This window comes from Catharus ustulatus, chromosome 9 (genome assembly GCF_009819885.2).
Source record: "Catharus ustulatus isolate bCatUst1 chromosome 9, bCatUst1.pri.v2, whole genome shotgun sequence".
Taxonomy (NCBI): Eukaryota; Metazoa; Chordata; class Aves; order Passeriformes; family Turdidae; genus Catharus; species Catharus ustulatus.
This window is the reverse complement of record NC_046229.1, coordinates 1444408-1466774: the sequence shown is the minus strand read 5'-3', so window position 1 is coordinate 1466774 and position 22367 is coordinate 1444408. Positions and strand designations below refer to the sequence as shown.

The window sequence follows — 22367 nt, the reverse complement described above, 5'->3', positions numbered from 1 at the left end:
AAAAAAAAAAAAAAAAAAAAAAAAAAAAAGCAAGCTGCTCTGTGCAGTCCCACCAAGTTTAATTGCGCCTCTGGACCTGCACTAATTACCCGGGTAATTAAGCGAGGAGGATTCAGCCTGGCTGCCTCAGCGAAAGTAACCCTCGTCCCACAAATCCTTTTGTTCTGGGGATTTCGAGGAGCGCCGGGGAGGGGAGCTTTGCGTCAGAAGGGTGGGTGGGGAGCAGGGTTTATAAACACCGAGATCTGCAGCGAGATTCCTGCATGGAAGTGTGGGCAGGATCGCTCCTGCAGCATCCCTGCTGCTCTTTTATCTGCAGCGAAATTCCTGCAGCCTGTGCAGGGGCAGGATCGCTCCTGCAGCATCCCTGCTGCTCTTTTATCTGCAGCGAAATTCCTGCAGCCTGTGCAGGGGCAGGATCGCTCCTGCAGCATCCCTGCTGCTCTTTTATCTGCAGCGAAATTCCTGCATGGAAGTGCGGGGCAGGATCGCTCCTGCAGCATCCCGGCTGCTCTTTTATCTGCAGCGAGATTCCTGCAGCCTGTGCAAGGCAGGATCACTCCTGCAGCATCCCGGCTGCTCTTTTATCTGCAGCGAGATTCCTGCAGCCTGTGCAAGGCAGGATCACTCCTGCAGCATCCCGGCTGCTCTTTTATCTGCAGCGAAATTCCTGCAGCCTGTGCAGGGGCAGGATCGCTCCTGCAGCATCCCGGCTGCTCTTTTATCTGCAGCTCCTCACCGTGGCTCGGGTTGGTTTTTTTGAGCTCTTTGCATAAGGGCTCCTGGCCTCAGGGAGCCCCAGCTGGGCTAAATCGACTTCAAAGGGTTTGCAGCAGCAGCAGCAGCAGCAGATCCCTGCTCCTGTTTCTGTTCTGCTGTGCCAGGAGCTCCTCTCCAGACTCCAGAGGGATGGGAATGACAGCAGGGTTCATCACAGGGGGCCCAGAGCTGTGGGTGCTTCCTCCTGATCCTCCTTAGGAGAGGAGCAGGGTTGTTCTTTCCACAAAGAGCCAGAGAAGTGGGAATTTCCAACTAAATCATCATCTCAATCCCCATCGTATGGTGGAATCCCAGAATGGTTTGGGTTGGGAGGGATCTTGAAGCTCATCTCATCCCACATCCCAAACTGCTCCCAGCCCTGTCCAGCCTGGCCTTGGGCACTGCCAGGGATCCAGGGACAGCCACAGCTGCTCTGGGAATTCCATCCCACCCTGCCAGGCAGGAATTCCATCCCGAATCCCATCCAGCCCTGCCCTCTGGCAGCGCAATCCATTCCCTGTGTGCTGTCCCTCCATCCCTTGTCCCCTCTCCTGGAGCCCCTTCAGGCCCTGAAAGTCGTGGTAAGGTCACCCTGCACCCCCCAACACGGCTGGGCTCCTGAACCTGTCAAATCTGATCATAAATAAGGCCAAACTTTCTTCTTTTATGTAAAAATGAAGCGCATTAGGTTGGGATGGGGTGACAGAGCTGCCATGCCCTTGGTGCCACCCTCACCAAGGATTTCCATGGCTGGAACCAGAGCTCAGCAGTGGAATAAAGGTGGGGAGAAACCCTGAGCAGCCAGGGCTTGGTGTGGGCAGCAGGAGAGGAGCTGGGAGAGAATTTCCCACTGGAAATGAAGGAAATTCCCATTTGCACACACGGAGCTGGGGAGGAGCTGTGATTCCCTGGAGCAGGGGATGCATGGAGCAGGGTCACTCTCACTGCTGGTAATCCAAGAATGATTCGGTTCTGGGAGCCTTCCTTTGGTGCTGATGAGTCCTGAGTTGTTTCAGGGCAGGGAAGATCCCGGGGCTGTTCCTCACACAGCTCCAGGTGCTTCCAGACTCGCTGGGAATGCTGGATGTGCCTTTGGAGATGGAAAATGGCACCTGGCCTTCATCTTGTAGGTGTTGTGTGCACTTTGCCATCAGTTAAAGGTGTTCATTGCAGTTCGGAATTTGGGGGGAGGGGAGTGCTGAGCCCAGCTTCCAATTTTCTTCTTTTTTAGGGAAACCCCCCAGAGCTGGGCTCAGCATCCCCTCCTCATCCATGCACTCTTAATTCCCATCTCTTAGCGACCTTATCAATGCTATTTTCCTTTGGAAAAGACACTGGAATCATTATTAATTGCGAAAAATAATGAAAATAACAGCACGGGGCACGAATGGGCAGTACCGTAATTACCGCGGTACCGTAATTGCACGGGGCGCTCTCCAAAGCCCCAATCCCTGGGTCTGCTCCAGCTGGAATTTTCTCCTGGCTCCCTGCAATCTGTTTGCACGGATTTGAGGTCAGGATTGCTGCAGGGGGATTGCCCATGGCATTAAGCACTGATCCCTGCCGAGGCAGCAGCTGCAGAGCAATTCCCGGGACATCCCGACATCAAGGGAAAAATCCCAAAAACCCGCCACGAGCAGCGCAACATCCGGGATGCCTCGGCGTTTTTGGAAGTGTGTGGGTAATATAAATCCTGCTTAGGTTGGTGCCAGCATGGTTGGGATGACAAATCCCAATAAACTTTGCAAACCCTGTGGGAATTCTGGGTCTGAGCCTCGCGGTCCTTTCAGCAGTGCCGCGATTCTACTGCCTGTGTTTATAAAAGGCTGCTGGTTAAAGGGCTGGAAAAACGAGGGAGATTAAGGCTGTGGGGGGCAGATTCCTGCCTCCAGATGGGATGGGAGAATCCCGAGGATTTTTCTCTGCCGCAGATGCCTCGGGTGACCTTGTGGTGGCCACTCAATTGCTCCGTGCCTCCGTGGAAAGGCAGTGGCCGCCCTTTGTGCCTTGTGAGGTAAAAACATTTTTTATCAGCTGTTTGTCCAGCTCATTGATCTGAAAGGGAGCATTGTAAGGAAAGCTCGGCCGATTAGAAGGGGTTGGTGTGATCATCTGCTGACGGCGTTTTCCTGGCTGGGTGAAGGGCTGGATGCAGGGAAATGCTGCAGCACACACTGGGCTGCCAGCCCGGCAGGGCTCACGTGTCCTGGCTGCTGCTGCTGCTGCTGCTGCACAGACGTCACTGCCAGGGGACCTGGGGTCAGGGCTCCCCTCCCCTGCCTCGGCTCCCACCCCTCCTGCTCCCGCTCCAAGGTTTTCCCTTGGCACGTTCTAAAGGGCTTTTTGTCCCTGGTGGTTGGCAGGAGACAAAATCCATGGGCCAGCGCTGTGGGATGTGTCCCTGGGCAGCCAGAATCCTCCACATCCCAGTCCTGTGCAAATCCCATGGGGTGCTGCCAGAATCCTTCACATCCCATCCTGTCCCTATCCCATGGAATGCCAGAATCCTTCACATCCCATCCTGTCCCTATCCCATGGAATGCCAGAATCCTTCACATCCCATCCTGTCCCTATCCCATGGAATGCCAGCCTTCACATCCCAGCCTGTCCCTATCCCATCCTTTCACATCCCAACCCTTCCTGTATCCCATGAGATACCAGAATCCTTCACATCCCAATCCTGTCCCTATCCCATGGGATACCAACTTTCACATCCCATCCTGTCCCTATCCCATGGGATGACAACTCACATCCCAATCCTGTGCAAATACCATGGGATGGCAACTTTCACATCCCAATCCTGTGCAAATCCCATGGGGTGCTGCCAGAATCCTTCACATCCCAGCCTGTTCCTATCCCATGGGATGCCAGCCTTCACATCCCAGCCTGTCCCTATCCCATGGGATGCCAGCCTTCACATCCTATCCTGTCCCTATCCCATCCCTTCACATCCCAACCCTTCCTGTATCCCATGAGATGCCAGAATCCTTCACATCCCAGTCCTGTGCAAATCCCATGGGATGCCAACCTTGAAATCCTATCCTGTCCCTATCCCATGGGATGCCAGCTCACATCCCAGTCCTGTGTAAATACCATGGAATGCCAACTTTCACATCCCATCCTGTCCCTATCCCATGGGATGCCAGCCTTCACATCCCATCCTATCCCTTCACATCCCTTCACATCCCAATCCTATGCAAATTCCATGGGATGCCAGCCTTGAAATCCTATCCTGTCCCCATCCCATGGGATGCCAATCTTCACATCCCAATCCTGTGCAAATTCCATGGAATGCCAACTTTCACATCCCAATCCTGTCCCTATCCCATGGGATGCCAATCTTCACATCCCATCCTGTCCCTATCCCATGGGATGTCAGCCTTGACATCCCAACCCTTCCTTTATCCCATGGAATGCCAGCTCACATCCCAATCCTGTCCCCATCCCATGGGTTACCAGCCTTGACATCCCAATCCTGTCCCCATCCCATCCCTTCACATCCCATCCTGTCCCTATCCCATCCCTTCACATCCCAGCCCTTCCTGTATCCCATGGGATGCCATCTCACATCCCAGCCTGTCCCTATCCCATCACATCCCAATCCTGTCCCTATCCCATGGGATGCCATCTCACATCCCAACCTTTCCTGTGCCCATCCCACAGGGTTTAAGCTCCCTGACTTCCCTGCAGTGTGAGGTCTGACCGTGTGGTGATGAGAGCAGCACTGGATGGGGTTTTGGGAAGGAATTCCTGGCTGGGAGGGTGAGGAGGGACTGGAACAGAATTGCCAGAGCTGCCCCTGAATCCCTGGAATGTCCAAGGCCAGGTTGGAGCAGCCTGGACAGTGGAAGTGTCCCTGCCATGGAATGAGATGGGATTTAGGGTTCTTCCCACCCCATCCATTGCAGGATTCCCAGTTTCTGTGGCACTGGCAGGTGGCTGTGGGAGGTGGCACTGTCCCAGCAGGTCACACCCCACCTTGGGGCTGCCATCAGCTTCCCACCCTGCTCACGATGAGCTGCAGGAGAGGAGAAGATGAGTCACAGCCTCCTTTGCTCCAGGTGGCCAAAGGTTGAGCTGGGATCCCATCTGGACCTTCTGGAGCCGTGCCTTGTCTGGGCTGCCAGGGGGAGCAAGGTTTTGCAGGATTTTGGAGCATTTTGCAGGGTTTTGGAGCATTTCTCAGGATTTTGGGCTGTGCCAGCTCCTCACGTGTCCCCCAGCACGCGGGGCAGCCTCGTGCCAGCATCCCAGGAGGAGCTGGCAGCTGGGAATGGATTCCACAGCAAAGATGAACCTTTTATTTTGGGAATCCTGGCCTCTGGCGAGGGCTGTGTTCCCGGCACTGCCACCAAGGACGTCCTGAGCAGCGCCAGGGCTGCACATCCCAGCCACCCCCGGCACAAAGGGATTTTCTTTGGATTCCGTGTCAAGGACAGCTCCAGCTCCCTCACGAAGGGATTGCTTGGAACAAAAACCGCACGAGTGATTAAATATTGAAATTTGGATTGTGAATCACGCAGAATGGTTGGGAATGACCTTAAAGCTCTTCTCGTTCCACCCCCTGCCCTGGGCAGGGACATTACAGATGCATTCTTTTAAGAATGAATGTTCGAATTTCTGAATTGCAGTTACAGATTTAAGGTCATTATTTCTTACACCTCGCATCTGAAGGGCATTTCAGTTTGTAAAGGGACATTTTGCTGCGTTGCTGCGTTTTTCCTTTTACCACGCAGGGGGAAAATCCTGATCACACTGAAAACGTGAAAAACGCTTTTAAAAATCCAGCTGGGAATGTTCTGAAAGTCCCTGTAAGGAATAGATTTAAAGCAAGGCAGGAAGGGAGAGGAGGCTGCTGCCTGCTTTTCCCTAATTTAAATATTCCCTGAGCTTCCTCCATTTTAATTTCCCCATAAAACATGGCTGAGTTAGCGGAGCTGACAAAACCAGCATCATTTCCCAGGCTTGGCTCAGCTGAGCCGCGCTCCTGCCGAGTGGGGACCCCCTTCAGGAGCTGAGCGAGCAGCACGATCCCGAATTCCCGAATTCATTCCCGAATTCCCCAGCGCTCCCAGCACGCAGCGGGCTCGATTCCCGTCCCTTTGTGCCTTCCCGGATCTCATCCTCGCTCAGCATCCTCCCACGGGCAGCCTGGCCGGGGATGCGCTGCCAGCCTCGCCTTAGGCTGGGATTAGCGGCTGCCGGGTTTTGCGGGGTCTCTGCCGCGGATGAACGCTGATTTTTTGGGATTGGGGAAGGCTCCTCTGCCATCCGAGCGGCGATTTCTCCCGGAGGATTTGTGCTGGCTTGCCAGGAGCTTTCCAAAATGCCTGAAGCCAACTATTTGTTATCGGTGTCTTGGGGTTACATTAAGGTGGGTTTGATTCCTGAAGGATTATGAATTACCGAATTGTTAATGGCTGCTTGCTTTTCTTTTCCTTTTTTTTTTCTTTTTTTCGTGCTGTGTTGCTCAGAGAAAGCCTCTGTGAGGAAAAGCTGCTTTAAAAATGCGGATTTCTGTGTGTTTATGGCTAATCGTGTGTGCAGTGTGCATGCAGAGTCCATGGATGTCATTTTTTTGGGGAGGAATTCGGTGTTGCAGGACAAAATGATTCAGCAGTGAAAATGTTGGATTATAAAATCAGCACGATCACAGCAGGAATATCTAAAGGAATAATGCCTGAATCCCACATTTTGCTGTAGGATCTTCAGATTTAGGGCATATTTCTCCTCTGTCGTCTGCTTAGTATAAAATGGAGCAAATTTAGAACGCCCAGAACAAAAGAAGGTTTAGGGATGGGGAATCTCAACCTGAGATAAAAATCTGAGCTTTCAGAGAGCTTTATCCGAATCGTTCTCTCCTCGTTTGTGACAGTAACAATTAATGAGCATCCTTAGAGGAAATTAATTCCGTGGGCTGAAAAGAAATACCCAGTCATGGTGATGCCGAGCAGGATGGAAATGGAACCATCTGTCGCCGACTCTATCCCAAACATCCCAGGAATTCTGCGTGCTGGGGCTGTGTGCATTTGGGACGGGATTCCATAAAAAATGCCATTTTCCTGTGCTCTCCCCCCGCAGTTCAAGAGGATGCTGAACCGGGAGCTCACCCACCTGTCCGAGATGAGCCGCTCCGGCAACCAAGTGTCCGAGTACATTTCCAACACTTTCCTGGGTAAGGAATGCAGCCCCAGCTTTTTTTTGGGGGGTCAGGGAAGGGTTAAGGGCAGCCTGATCGCCCCCATTCGCAGCTTCACTCCTGGGCTTTTCACTTCCAAATGGCTGCGGGAATGGGGAGAATGGGTTTGGGAGAGTGTATCCACAGGGGGATTCCTTCCCAAGACCTGGGGGGGTTCTGGGAGGAATCCAGGAATGGTTCTGGGAGGATTGCATGGGATGGTTTAGTGAGGATTCCATGGGATGGTTCTGGGAGGATTCCATGGGATGGTTTAGTGAGGATTCCATGGGATGGTTCTGGGAGGATTGCATGGAATGGTTTAGTGATGATTCCATGGGATGGTTCTGAAAGGATTCCATGGGGTGGTTCTGTGAGGAATCCAGGAATGGTTCTGAAAGGATTCCATGGGATGGTTCTGGGAGGAATCCATGGAATGGTTTAGTGATGATTCCATGGGATGGTTCTGGGAGGATTCCATGGGATGGTTCTGAAAGGATCTCATGGGATGGTTTAGTGAGGATTCCGTGGGATGGTTCTGAAAGGATTCCATGGGATGGTTCTGGGAGGATTGCATGGAATGGTTCTGGGAGGAATCCATGGCATGGTTTACTGAGAATTCCATGGGATGGTTCTGGGAGAAATCCATGGGATGGTTCTGAAAGGATTCCATGGGATGGTTCTGGGAGGATTCTATAGGATGGTTCTGAGAGGAATCCGTGGGATGGTTCTGGGATAATTCCATGGGATGGTTCTGAGAGGATTCCATGGGATGGATGGTTCTGGTAGCATTCTGTGGGATATTTCTGGGAAGATTCCATGGGATGGCTCTGAGAGAATTCCATGGGATGGTTCTGGGAAGATTCCATGGGATGGCTCTGAGAGAATTCCATGGGATGGTTCTGGGAGGAATCCATGGGATGGTTCTGGGAAGATTCCATGGGATGGCTCTGAGAGAATTCCATGGGATGATTTAGTGAGGATTCCATGGGATGGTTCTAAGAAGATTCCATGGGATGGTTCTGGGAAGATTCCATGGGATGGCTCTGAGAGAATTCCATGGGATGAATGGTTCTGGGAGGAATCCATGTGATGGTTCTGAGAGGATTCCATGAGATGATTTTGGGAGGATTCCAGTTATGCAATGCTGGGTTTTTGTGGTGACCTTACGGAAAGGACAAAGTCACACCGAGCCAGCTGCAGCCACTGCCTCGCTCAGCTGCACCTTCCCCTCACAGACGGGGCTCTGGCTAAATCACCCCCATCATTTTATTCATTACTTTGTGGGAATCTGCTCGTTTTGCAGCAGAAGTCAGAAAAAAAAGAAAAAAAAGGGAGATATTTTGCATTTCATTCATTCTGTAGGAGCTCACAGCTCCAGGGGCATGAATGAATCCTCTGTTCAGTGTTTGTTAGGAGAAACAGGATTTTCTCAGGAGGCAGCTTCAGGATTTGTGACCATTTACATCTAAAATGAGGAGCCTCATGTTTCTGGACATCCCTGAACCCAGGCTGGGTGTCTGTGGATGCTGGGGATTCGTGCCCTGAGGTTGGAGCAGCCCAGAATGCATTCCCTGCCTGACACACAATTATTCCCATCAAGGATTTTAAAGTGATCCCAATGCCCAGCTGCAGCTGGAGCTGCTGCCTGCATTTAGGACACTGCAGAGCATGAATAATCCATGGAATTTTGGAGCTGCTTTGTGGGAATGCATTGATTTCACTGCTCAGCTGAATCCAGAGCAGGAATTCAGACAGGGAATGGGCCTGGATGGGGAGAAAACCCAGGGATTTGGCTGCTGGTCAGCCCTTCCTAGCAAAAAGAAACCCCACAACACTCAGGTTTAACAGAGCCTGAATCCCAGCAGGGGCTGATGAGCCAGAACTGCTGCTGGGGTTGTTTTATTCATGGAATTCCAGGCTGGTTTGGGTTGGGAGGGACCATAAGGATCACCCAGTGCCACCCCTGCCATGGCAGGGACATCTCCCACTGTCCCAGGGTGTCCCAGCCTGGCCTTGGGCACTGCCAGGGATCCAGGGACAGCCACAGCAAATCTGGGAATTCTATTCCAGGGCCTGCCCACCCTCACAACCAGGAATTCCTTGGAATCGTGGAATTCTGGAATGATTTGGGTGGGAAGGGAACTCAAAGCCCATCCAGTGCCACCTTCCAGGGACACTTCCCCTGTCCCAGGCTCCAGCCTGGCCTTGGACACTGCAGGGATCCAGGGGCAGCCAATTCTCTGGGAATTCCATCCCAGCCAGGAATTCCTTCCCCATATCCCATCTCAATCCATCTCCTTGCAGCTTCCAGCCCTGCCCTGTGTCCTGTCCCTCCATCCTTGTCCCCAGTCCCTCTGCAGCTCTCCTGGATCCCTTCAGGCCCTGCCAGGGGCTCTGAGCTCTCCCTGGATCCTTCTCCTCTCCCAGCCCTGCAGCAGCTCCGTGGGTTCCTCTGGGCTCTCTCCATGTGTGAATTCCTGCTGTTCCCTGTGCTCAGACAGCTCCATTCCCCTGGCAGGGCTGGGCAATGCTCAGTTCATCCCCCTGTGATGCTCTGCTCAGGGGGACAGGCTCTCCAGACTGGGCCAGATTGCAGCCTGATTGCCCATTAAAAAATAATAATAATAAATTAGGGAAGAAGCTTTTAAAAGGATCCTCAGTTGTTTCAGGAAGTTGTGCTGGTACAGGTTTTATGAATTAGTTTTTTCCTCCCTAAAATTTAATTAAATCAAACGAACGCCCAAAATAACAGGAGTCTGCAAGTGAGGAGGTTGAGCAAACAAACAAAAAGAAAAATGTGGGTAGGACACTCACTTATCTGCAGAGCTGGGGATAATTCAGAGATATTAAACCCAGATCCTGTGATTTCATTCAGCCTGTTGATTTTATCGGGGCAAGGAGGGACAGGACACAGGGAGTGGCTTCCCAGTGCCCCAGGGCAGGGATGGATGGGAGATTGGGAAAGAATTCCTGGCTCTGACGGGCAGGAGGCCCTGGCACAGGGTGCCCAGCACCCCTGGAGTGTCCCCAGCACCCCTGGACTGTCCTCAGCACCTCTGGAGTGTCCCCAGCACCCCTGGAGTGTCCCCAGCACCCCTGGAGTGTCCCCAGCATTCCTAGAGTGTCCCCAGCACCCCTGGCAGTGTCCCCAGCACCTCTGGCAGTGTCCCCAACACCCCTGGAGTGTTCCCAACACCCCTGGAGTGTCCCCAGCACCTCTGGCAGTGTCCCCAGCACCCCTGGAGTGTCCCCAGCACCCCTGGAGTGTCTCCAACACCCCTGGAGTGTCCCCAACACCCCTGGCAGTGTCCCCAGCACCCCATGGGTGTCCCTAGCATTCCTAAAGTGTCCCCAGCACCCCTGGAGTGTCCCCAGCACTTCTGGCAGTGTCCCCAGCACTCCTGGACTGTCCCCAACACCCCTGGCAGTGTCCCTAGCACCCCTGGAGTGTCCCCAACACCCCTGGCAGTGTCCCCAGCACCCCTGGAGTGTCCCCAGCACCCCTGGCAGTGCCCAAGGCCAGCCTGGAGCTCCCTGGGACAGTGCAAGGTGCCCCTGCCATGGCAGGGATGGATCCAGCTGATCTTTAAGCTCCCTCCCATCCCAGTTTCTCTGTAATTCCGTGATGAAAGCAGCTGGGAGGGCTCCAGGAGGGTCCAGCCCTGCGGTGGCAGCGTGGGAAGGTCAGGGATGAGCACGTCAGAGGGACAATCCTGCCCTTCCCCAGGGCTGCCACCCCGCTGGGGACACTGATGCAACAACAAATCTGGGATTTCTGCTCCACTGGGGCCATTTGCTGCTGCCTCAGTCACTGCTAAGGAGATTATGGAGAGGAAAGTCCTTCAGTGGTTCCAAATCCAGGGGACACCCACTGATGTCAGCCAGGCTCTGCTCTGGGTGGTGACTCCTGCCCTAATTGCAGGGCTGCTCTTGGGGCTTAATTACAGTAATTTCACCATTATAAGCTGCACCATTTTCACTAAAATTTTGGTCCAAACCCAAAGTGCGGTTTATAATCAGGTGTGGCTGATATATGGACAAAGAATGAAAAGTTGCTGTTTTACTTTGGAGGACAGGTGTCTGCTGAGAAAGGCAGGAGCTTCTCTTTGAAACGGAGAATGTAAACCCCCTCCCTCCAAATTATTATAATTTTGAAATCAAGGGGCTCTCAGGCAAAGATATGGGAATCAGGAATAACAGTTCTTTACTAGGGAAATTAAAATAGAAATACAGCACTACAAAGAACAAACCCCAAACCCTGACACAGTCAGAGTACAGCCTGACACCCGTCAGGCAGGGTGTTGGCAGCAGTCCCATCCCATGGTGGCTGCATCCTCCTGCAGTGACAGATGTGGCTCAGCTGGAGCAGTGCTCCTGTACAAGGTGCAGTTTCCCTCCGGAGCTCCAGTGGGGATGTGGAGAAATCCGGTTTTCCTCTGGAGTCCAGTGGAGAAAGGGGCTCCCTTAGTGTCCCAAACCCTCTGTTTTTATCTTGGTAAGAAATCTTTTATTTTCCTGACATAGAGAATAAAATTAACTGGGATTTATCCCTGAGGAGAACCTTCCAGGCATGGAAAAATCACAGAATCATTTAGGCTGGAGATCATGGGGTGCAACCATTGGCAGCACTATTCCCTGTCCCCAAGTGCCACATCCATGCACAGAGAGCCATTCCTGGACATGCCCATGTCCCCAAACCACACAGTGGCTGCAGGAGAGCAACCAGAACTTTTGGAAATTGTTTTTTTTTTAATTTTTGGATCCCAAAATGAGAAGATCCCCTGGGTTTGAGGTGGGGAGCAGAGGCAGCAGCTCAAGGACTGATCCTGGGGGATGTGCTGGGAGCTCCTGCTGTGCTGACTCATTTCTCCCTGCTCTTTTCCAGACAAGCAGAACGATGTGGAGATTCCTTCTCCCACCCAGAAGGACAGGGAGAAGAAGAAAAAGCAGCAGCTCATGACACAGATCAGCGGGGTGAAGAAATTAATGCACAGCTCCAGCTTGAACAACACCAGCATCTCACGGTTTGGGGTGAAGACAGAAAAGGAAGATCACCTGGCCAAGGTGAGAGATTGCTGCTTTTGTGAGAGATTCCTGTTTTTGTGAAAGATTCCTGCTTTTGTGAGAGATTCCTGCTTTTATGAGAGATTCCTGCTCCTGTGAGAGATTCCTGCTCCTCTGGGGGGATCTGGAAGCTGGGAATGGATTGTTCCCATGAAATGATGTGGCCATTAGAAATGCTGGAATTAATGGCTGCCTTAGCTTGTTTTGTATTTAAAAATATGTGAAAATAGCCCTAAAATAAAAAGAAAAAAAAAGGTGATGAAGGCTGAGGAGAGCAATTATAAAACACAAAATCAGCCCTTCACAGCTACTCTGTTGTTTATTAATCTCACATCCAGCACTTACGTAATTACAATAATCATTAAATTTGCATATTTGGGAACTTTTGGGAACCATTCAAACCATTCTGTTTTTTTGTGCTCTCCCAAAAGGAACTGGAAGACCTCAACAAGTGGGGCCTCAACATCTTCAACGTGGCCAGGTACTCCCACAACCGGCCGCTCACCTGCATCATGTACGCCATCTTCCAGGTGTGTATTCTGGAACATTCCCTGCTGCTCCCACCTTTATTTCCATCCTCAATCCTCCCTGCCTGCCCCAGCCTGGCCTGACTCTCTCTCTGTTGGTGCTCTGACCCCTCAGGAGCGGGATCTGCTGAAAACCTTCAAGATCTCGTCGGACACGTTCGTGACGTACATGATGACCCTGGAGGATCACTACCACTCAGATGTGGCCTACCACAACAGCCTGCACGCTGCTGACGTGGCCCAGTCCACCCATGTGCTGCTCTCCACCCCTGCCCTGGATGTGAGTGCCCTGCCAGGCTTGGCTCTGGGGTGGGGTGGGTGCTGGGAGCTCCCCTGTTTCAGCTCCCAGGAAATCTCAGAGTGGAATTTCTGTTTCACCCTCACCTTCCTTCCCATGGCAGAAAACCAATTTAAAAAGCACAATTTGTTGCCCTCAACCAGCTTTCCCAGAGGGTAGAACCCCTCTGATGGTTGCTGTTGCTCCATCCTAGGCTGTGTTCACGGATCTGGAAATCCTCGCTGCCATTTTCGCAGCTGCAATCCACGATGTGGATCACCCCGGGGTCTCCAATCAATTCCTCATCAACACAAGTGAGTTTTGTTCTCAATCTCTCCGATTTTCACCCAGAAATGCTTTTTACACACCACAAATGACAGCTGGCAGGCTGTGCTGCCCTCTCAAACACGGTGCAGTAAAGGAGTGAGACGTTTTGGAATCTTGCAGGAATTAAAATGCCATCCCTGACAAAGGGAGCCATTGTAGCACAACTGCAAAAGTCAATATTTACTGCCTGCTAACACATAATAATTCTGCCAGCCCTGAGTGCAAACTTTACCATTAAGATAAGATAAATAATCCTATTGCTATTGACAACCAGAAAGGCAAATACTGGGGGCTGCTTGTTGTGTTCTGCCACAGGCTGAGCATGGATCTGGATTCCAAAATCTGGGATTGTTGTGTTTTGGGGGGTGGTTTGCAGGATTTGTAGCTGAGCATTATTTTGTCACTAGGACTGAGGAGAGGGTGGTTGAGTGCTGGGGCTGGCCCTCATGGAGCTAAAATAATCCTGAAATCATCCAGTGGGCAGGGACACCTGCTGAAACCCCATCCAGCCTGGCCCTGAACCCTTCCAGGGACGGGGAAAGGAAACTTTTTAAAACATTTCAGTGCTCAGAACAAGCTCCTGCTGGCTGTTGGAAATGCCACATTTCCCACCCTGGGTGTTCTCTCCCCAGATTCCGAGCTGGCCCTGATGTACAATGATGAATCCGTGCTGGAGAATCATCACCTGGCCGTGGGCTTCAAGCTGCTGCAGGAGGAGCACTGTGACATCTTCCAGAACCTGAGCAAGAAGCAGCGCCAGACCCTCAGGAAGATGGTGATTGACATGGTATGGCCTCTCCCTCCTCCTCCTCTGAGCCAGAAAAGCTGTTTCTGTGTGCCTTCCCCTCCTGAAATCCTGTTTTCTCCCATTCTGGAAAGGTGCTGGCCACTGATATGTCCAAGCACATGAGTCTGTTGGCTGATCTGAAGACCATGGTGGAAACCAAGAAGGTGACCAGCTCAGGAGTTCTCCTTCTGGACAACTACACGGACAGAATACAGGTGAGGCAGCCAGATTCCCTGGATTTGGGCTGTCCTGTCAGCATGGAGAAGCCACACTCCTGTTTGTACCTTGGCACTGAGGAGCTGAATGCTCAGCAGTCATTTTTTTCTGCACTAAAAAGCAGCACCAGGTAGTCCCATGTTTTTTAGGTGACCAGAATTAGGGGTTTTTAAACACTTGGAGCTGCAAATGTGGCACGTTCTGAGCTCAGTTTTTGAGGACTCCTGAAATTCCTGGCTGCTGTCTCCCATTTATTTCTCCTGTTACAACATTGCTGGAATTTCATTGGGAAACTCACCTCTAAAGCAACTCAGAGTGAGCTGGAATTGCTGCTGTACACTCTGTTCCCTCAATAATTTAATCCCTGCTCTACAGAGGTGACCAGGAAATGCTGGAACAGGGCTGTGCAGTGGGCAGGACAAGATCCATCCTGCTCTGCTCTCCACTTTGATCACCAGCTCCTTAAGAGCAGGCTCCTGGGGAAACTCTTGAAATTTTTATTTCAGACACTCTGGAGCTGCCTAAATCCTTGTGGCCACTGAGTCAGGCCTGTTCTGTGCGTGTGTGGAAGGGATATTACTCATTCCATGGAGTGGGAGCAGCTCAGCTCCTTCCCTGAGAGCATGGAAGTGGATTTTGAATGGTGGGAAGCAGCTGGATTCCCAAAGAAACCTGTGTGATGTCATGGACACTTCCACAGCTGCCCCAGCTGTGAGCCTTGAGCTGTGTGAGCCCCAGGGAGCTGCTCTGGCTTTGGGGCTCATCCATGGAGAGGGAATCACAGAATTCCACACTGCTTTGGGTTGGGAGTGCCTTTAAATTCATTCCATCCCACCCCAGCACCTCCCACTGTCCCAGGCTGCTCCAAGCCCCAATCTCCCAATCTTCCACTGTCCCAACCTGGCCTTGGACACTCCAGGGATCCAGAGACAGCCACAGCAAATCTGGGAATTCTATTCCAGGGCCTGCCCACATTGCCAGCCAGGAATTCCCTGGAATCATGGAATTCTGGAATGGTTTGGGTGGGAAGGGAACTCAAAACCCATCCAGTGCCACCTTCCAGGGACACTTCCCCTGTCCCAGGCTCCAGCCTGGCCTTGGACACTCCAGGGATTCAGGGGCAGCCAATTCTCTGGGAATTCCATCCCAGCCAGAAATTCCTTCCCCATATCCCATCTCAATCCATCTTCTTCCAGCTTCCAGCCCTACCCTGTGTCCTGTCCCTCCATCCCTGTCCCCAGTCCCTCTGCAGCTCTCCTGGATCCCTTCAGGCCCTGCCAGGGGCTCTGAGCTCTCCCTGGATCCTTCTCCTCTCCAGAGGGGCTCCAGCCCTGCAGCAGCTCTGGGGATTGGTTTTTAATGTGCCCCAATCCAATGTTCCTGATATTTTCATGTTCTGTTTCATAATCAGAGAATGTTTTGGTGCAATGTTCTGCAGATCCAGCTGGAAGCCCTCGTTTTTTCCCAGCAGATTTTCTGAGTTTCCTGGTGGATGTCCTTGCAGGTCCTCAGGAACATGGTGCACTGTGCAGACCTGAGTAACCCCACCAAGTCCCTGGAGCTGTACCGGCAGTGGACGGACAGGATCATGGAGGAATTCTTCCAGCAGGGAGACAAGGAGAGGGAGAGGGGCATGGAAATCAGCCCCATGTGTGACAAACACACGGCCTCCGTGGAAAAATCCCAGGTAATTGAGCTGCAGCTGTGGCATCTCAAAGCAGAGACAAAATTCAGCACAGTTGGGAGAGCTGGCAGCCAGAGCATGGTTCTGATCCACGCTGACATCCAGCTCTGCCTGGGGCTCTCAGAGGCTGCAGGGGCTCTTCCAGCTCCTCTCCATCCCCCTGGGCTTCTCCTTACTCCCTGTGTCCAGAGGGGATGGGTGTTTTGGGAAGGGCAGTTCTGCTCTGCCCTCCCTCAGCAGGTCTCTGTCTGGGGTTACAATCCAGAGTGTGATCAAAGGTTTCTGTTCTATCACCATCTGTTGAGGGTGGGGCAGTGATCCTGATCTCTGTGGGAGATATTCTGCTAATGGGCATCCATTGAAACCAGGTAGGGCAGTGTTCTTTATCTCCATGGGATATCTCCTGTTCATGGCCATGGTTTATAAACCAGGCAGGGCAGTGTTCTTTATCTCCATGGGATATCTCCTGTTCATGGCCATGGTTTATAAACCAGGCAGGGCAGTGTTCTTTATCTTTTCACAACCCATCCTCCCTCCAGCCAGTCATTTTCTGCTCATGGCCATTGAGTCCCACTGTGGCACTGATAAAATTACTGCATCCCATTGGGAGTTGCTCCAGCCAAAAAAAAAAAAAAGCCCAAAATTTCTTACCAAGATAAAAACAGAGGGTTTGGGACACTAAGGGAGCCCCTTTCTCCACTGGACTCCAGAGGGAAACCAAATTTCTCCACATCCCCACTGGACCTCCAAAAAAACCTGCACCTTCTACAGAACCACTGCTCCAACTGAATCACATCTGTCACTACAAAAAAACTGCAGCCACCATGGAATGGGACTGCTGCCAACACCCTGCCTGACGGGTGTCAGGCTGTACTCTGACTGTGTCAGGGTTTGGGGTTTGTTTCTTTGTAGTGCTGTATTTCTATTTTAATTTCCCTAGTAAAGAACTGTTATTCCTAATTCCCATATCTTTATCTGAAAACCCCATAATTTCAAATTTCTAACAATTTGGAGGGAGGAGGTTTCCATTCTCCATTTCAAAAAAAGCTCCTGCCTTTCTCAGCAGACACCTGTCCTCCAAACTAAAACATTCTCACACCCTCCCAGCCCCACTGCTGCACCCCACTGATCTGGGAGTTTCTCCCAGCTGGGATCCACCCCAGGGCCCTGCAGAGCTCTGGGTGTCCCTCCTCATCCAGAACATTCTGCAGTGTCCAGCTGGATCAGAGGCTTTTGGAGCTGCCCTGTGAATCCCAAAAATATTCATTTGTGTCCTTGCAAAACTTACAAGGAGCTGGATTTGCCTCTTTTTTTGAGGATGAGCTTGCCCATCCCTAGTTCTGATTCATAAAATGGTTTCAAGGTCAGATTTTGTTCTGACCTGTGCAGCACAGGCCATAAAATTTCGCCTGGATGGCCTGGAATGAAACCAGGAATTTATGTTTGTCCAAACAGATTCCAGCCTTTATATAATGCTGCCTTGCTTGTTGTTTTTGAATGACTCCAGCAAGTCATCATTGAGGTTTTTCAGCTTGAATAAGTAACAAAATTGATGATAATTATTTCCAAATGTCCTCTTGGGCTCAGCCAAGTGCTTTCAAAATTATTCACTCGACCGCGTGGTGATTCTGTTGGAAAAATCTGTCGGATTTCTTAAGCTCAGGAAGAGATGAATCCTTCAGCCAGGCTTGCCCATGTGCTCCACATGTGAGCTCCAATTCATTCTGTGCTTCACATCTGCACTTCCCAGAGGCTTCAAAATGGCATTTTTGCTGTGCAGAAACACAGGAATTGCACAAATTGTCCATCATGGAATGGCAAAAAAAAAAGGGAAGCAGTGTGTCCATGCTGAGGGTTTCCAAATTATATTTTTGCTGTGCAGAAAACACAGGAATTGTAGAAAATGTCCATCATGATGTGACAAAAAAAGAAGGGAAGCAGTGTGTCCATGCTGGAGGTTCCAAATTACATTTTTGCTGTGCAGAAAACACAGGAATTGTACAGATTATCCATCATGGAATGGCAAAGGAGAAAGGGAAGCAGTGTGTCCATGCTGGAGGTTTAAAAATTATAATTTTGCTGTGCAGAAAACAGGAATTGCACAAATTGTCCATCATGGAATGACAAAGGAGAAAGGGAAGCAGTGTGTCCATGCTGGAGGTTTAAAAATTATAACTTTGCTGTGCAGAATACACAGAAATTGCACAAATTGTCCACCATGATATGACAAAAGAAAAAAGAAGGTGGTGTGTCCATGTTGGAGGTTTCAAAATGGCATTTTTGCTGTGCAAAAAACACAGGAATTGCACAAATTGTCCATCATGGAATGGCAGAGGAGGAAGGGAAGCAGTGTGTCCATGTTGGAGGGAAACAAGGAGTGGATTGCAAAGTAATTCATGAATATTTGAAAGCTTGAGGTGCCCCCTCATTGTTTTAGGATCAGTGCTGAGCCACGTGCCCAGTTATTCCATGATTTGGGATGGTTTAAAGGAGCAGCCTGAAAGAATATTTTAAAGAATTGATTAACAAGTGCTGATTTTTACCCGTGGAGCCCTGGATCATTCTGGGTTCCAACCATCCCAAATCCTTTTTTTTTCCCTGTGCAGCAGGAACTTTTCAGCACCTTTTTGCTGGAGCAGCCCGTTCCAATTGGATGTTGATCTCCCACTGACATCCTGTTGTGTCTGAGGGAGCTGGGAGCGTTTTCCAAAGCAAACATCTGCGTGCTGAGCTCCTGGGAGAGCCATTTCCCTGCTCCACACAAAGCCTGGAGCTGGGATGGGCTCTGCCAAGAAAGGAGAATTCCAATTGATGGCTCCATCCTGGACGTGGTTCCTCCCTGAGTCAGAACATCCCTCACTCCTTCCAGCCCTGGAACGTCACTGCACGAGGGGCAGGGAGAATTCCCTGAGCAATTCCTGAGGAAATCTGATTGTGGCACAGGGAGGAGGAAAATGGGAATGGCTGGAGTGTGGGGTGGTGGAAGGGTTTGGAATAGGCACAAAAAAATGGAAAGGAAAGGAAAGGAAAGGAAAGGAAAGGAAAGGAAAGGAAAGGAAAGGAAAGGAAAGGAAAGGAAAGGAAAGGAAAGGAAAGGAAAGGAAAGGAAAGGAAAGGAAAGGAAAGGAAAGGAAAGGAAAGGAAAGGAAAGGAAAGGAAAGGAAAGGAAAGGAAAGGAAAGGAAAGGAAAGGAAAGGAAAGGAAAGGAAAGGAAAGGAAAGGAAAGGAAAGGAAAGGAAAGGAAAGGAAAGGAGAAGGAGAAGGAGAAGGAGAAGGAGAAGGAGAAGGAGAAGGAGAAGGAGAAGGAGAAGGAAAGTCTGAACTTCAGCACATACAGGCTGCTCTCCTTGGGAGCTCTGGGGTGTTCCCAGTTGTGTCAGTGGTGTGGGAACCCTGGGATAAAGCCAGAAATGCTCCAGCCTTGTCCCCATCACCTGGGAGCAACTGTCCCAGTGCTGAGAGAGTTCCATGGCAGGGACACTTCCACTGTCCCAGGCTGCTCCAAGCCCTGTCCAGCCTGGCCTGGGACACTTTCAGGGATCCAGGGGCAGCCACAGCTGCTCTGGGAATTTTATTCCAGGGCTTCTGCACCCTCACAGGGAACAATTCCTTCCCAGTATCCATCCAGCCATTCCCTGTGTCCTGTCCCTCCATCCCTGTCCCCAGTCCCTCTGCAGCTCTCCTGGATCCCTTCAGGCCCTGCCAGGGGCTCTGAGCTCTCCCTGGATCCTTCTCCTCTCCAGGTGTCCCCCCCAGCTCTCCCAGCCTGGCTCCAGAGGGGCTCCAGCCCTGCAGCAGCTCTGGGGCTCCTCTGGGCTCTCTCCAGCAGCTCCAGCTCCTCCTGCTGTTGTTCCCCAGGGCTGGGGCAGCTCTGCAGGTGAGGCCTCACCTGAGAGGAACAGAGGAGCAGAATTCCCCCTCTCCTTTTCAGGGGATCAACCCAGGGCTCTGTCCCCTGCATTTCCTGCTGGCTCCTTGCTGCTTTTAGAGAAATTTCACCCAAGGTTTGGTTTTGGACAAGGACCAGCCCAGCCCAGCCCTGTGTGGCTGCAGCTCTGGGTGTCAGATAATTGTGTCTGCATTAGGCTGTGCTGCTCTGGGGACTCACTCCTGCTGTTTTACCTGTAAAATGACCAAACCACGAACGTGTCAGAGCTGGCCTCTCCCTGGCTGTTCCCCTGCCCTCAGTGTGTGTGTCCCTGTGTGTTCCAGGTGGGATTCATCGACTACATCGTGCACCCGCTCTGGGAGACATGGGCTGACCTGGTGCAGCCCGACGCCCAGGACATCCTGGACACTCTGGAGGACAACAGGAACTGGTACCAGAGCATGATACCTCAGAGCCCATCCCCTCCCCTGGAGGAGCGGGGCCAGGACTGCCAGGGCCTGATGGAGAAGTTCCAGTTTGAACTGACGCTGGAGGAGGAGGATTCGGACGGCCCCGACAAGGACGGCGAGAGCCTCGGCTACTTCAGCAACACAGAGACGCTGTGCACGGCCCAGGCAGGGCAGGAGGAGCCCCAGAGGGAGGCCACCATCGAGATTGTGACAGAAGACACATCTCCTGTGGACACATAATGGCCCGGCCCCGCGGGAGTGGCTTTTCAACACTTGCGGAGCTTGGAGCAGCCCCTGCGGCGGGGCTGGGGCTCCGCTCGGGGCTGGCACATCCTCAGCTGCCTGAGATTGGAGCCAGGGGCACGGATGGGGTAGGGAATGATTGCTCAGGAAATGCACGGGTGATTTGCGTTGTGGTTTGAGCCTCGTCAGCCCACAGGTCCCGGAGCTGGCTTGGGTCGGGCCCCGGGCGGCGCTGACACACGACTGAGAGATTTTATACTGTTAGTTTGGAGTTTATACCAGTTAGACTGATAGAAACTACTGATCAATAACTCATATCCAACCTGTCCACCTGTCTGCAGACCTGTGTGCCTTCTTTGTAAACACTCTCATGTCTTTTCAAGAGTCTCTTAATCCAACACACGGAGCTTGGTAGTTCAAAAGCGACACAAGGTGTTTCGGGATTGACGGATTTGACTTTTTGGATTCTTCCTGTTACCAGAAGCAGTCTTCCTTTTTGTTCATGGGCAATACCTGTCACTTTATTGCAGTTAATCACTTTGACAGACTAAACAGAAGGGGAAACCCTCTGCTTTGCATTGCTGCACCTTCAGTGTGTTCTGATCCCCCCTGGTGACCCGCGGGGGTCCCCCGGTGCCGCCGTGCACCCTTCCCTCGCTGGCAGCAGCGGGGTTTTCCCTCCCTGGGGTTTGGGTTTGTGGTGAGCAGGACAGAGGGCAGTTTTTTGGGTTTTTTTTGTTTTTTTTTCCCCCCCTGGCACAGCTCAGTCCAGCGTGTGGCACGCCTCCCCCCTCGGCAGCTCCCTGGAATTTGCACGCTCGGATATTTGTGTTTCTCTGGCCTCTCGTCCACGTTCCCTAGGTTTAGGTCCATCCTCCTCCTCCTGCACTGCCTCGAGCTCTACCACCTCCATTACTGTTTATAACAGTGTATTTATTACCTACTGTACATACTGTAATGTTTTGTAAGTTATTAATTTATATGAATTAGCATCGCCTGTCGGCGGCGATGCTAATGGGGTAGAAAACTCGGAATAAGAGTTGCCTTTTTTTCTTGTAACCTTTTGTATTGCATAAAGTCCCAGAACCTGAACAAAGCTGAAGAGACAGACACAACCCAGGAAGGGCATTCGGGTGGCAGCCGCCCGTGGGGAGGGGACATCGCATCCCAGGGCAGCAAATTTGGGAATTTGGGAACTCAGAGAGGGGGAACCGAACAAAGAGCTCCCCACGCCCGGGCCGGCTTTTCAACGTCACAATGTTCCAATTTCTGAACAACCCAATGTGAATTTCTATGACAAAAAAAAAAACCAAAAAAAAAAAAATGTGAACTGATGTAATAATTGTGCTGTGAAACTTCCTCTGACAAAGCTTGTCCGGCATCGTGAGCCGTGTCAATCTCAGTTTGTAAAATACGTTTCAAGCTTTTTGGTCCAACTCGTGACTAATTAGTTCATGACAATAGCACAGTTGTGCATGATCAATGGGTTTGTTTGTCTGTTGAACACTGCATTGTTCCAGGTGGTTATTTTATTGTTCCCCAAAGTTTCACACTATGTATGTTATAGTATTCTATATTGTGTTCAGACGCATTCTTAAGAGATTTTTATATGAAGTGAATAAATGAAAGCATGACCCAACTGCAGCTCCTGGGGGGTTTTGTCAGCAGGGCAGCGTGGGCTGTGTCACCACTGCTCAGGGGGCAGAAATGGCACCCTCCAAACCCAGAGCTCAGAAATGGCACCCTCCAAACCCAGAGCTCAGAAATGGCACCCTCCAAACCCAGAACCCTCCCACGGTCCAAACCCAAACCTAGAACCCTTCTATGGTCCAATCCCAGAATCATCCCATGTCCCAAACCCAAAACCTCCCACAGCTGAAACCCAGAACCTTCCCATGTCCCAAACCCAGAACCCTCCTGGGACCAAAATCCAGCACCCTGATGTGTCCACACCACAAACCCCTCTG

The 22367-nt window shown here is 51.4% G+C and overlaps 1 protein-coding gene across 5 annotated transcripts in view; it reads left to right on the top strand.

Annotated features, from left to right (window-relative positions):
• Positions 1-22039, top strand: part of PDE4B (phosphodiesterase 4B) — a 187864-nt gene extending 165825 nt beyond the window's left edge. For 4 of the 5 annotated variants that reach the window (XM_033067177.1, XM_033067178.2, XM_033067179.1 and 1 more), the window contains 9 exons: positions 6841-6934; positions 11823-12001; positions 12433-12531; positions 12644-12808; positions 13020-13119; positions 13765-13919; positions 14012-14134; positions 15640-15822; positions 20032-22039. In XM_033067177.1, coding sequence (XP_032923068.1) covers positions 6841-6934; positions 11823-12001; positions 12433-12531; positions 12644-12808; positions 13020-13119; positions 13765-13919; positions 14012-14134; positions 15640-15822; positions 20032-20397 — 1464 coding nt within the window. In that variant the 3' untranslated portion in view covers positions 20398-22039. Of the gene's footprint in view, positions 1-5671; positions 6134-6840; positions 6935-11822; positions 12002-12432; positions 12532-12643; positions 12809-13019; positions 13120-13764; positions 13920-14011; positions 14135-15639; positions 15823-20031 lie in introns of those variants that run through there. The other variant, XM_033067180.2, reaches the window with a different exon arrangement.
• The last annotated feature ends 328 nt before the right edge of the window (positions 22040-22367 follow it).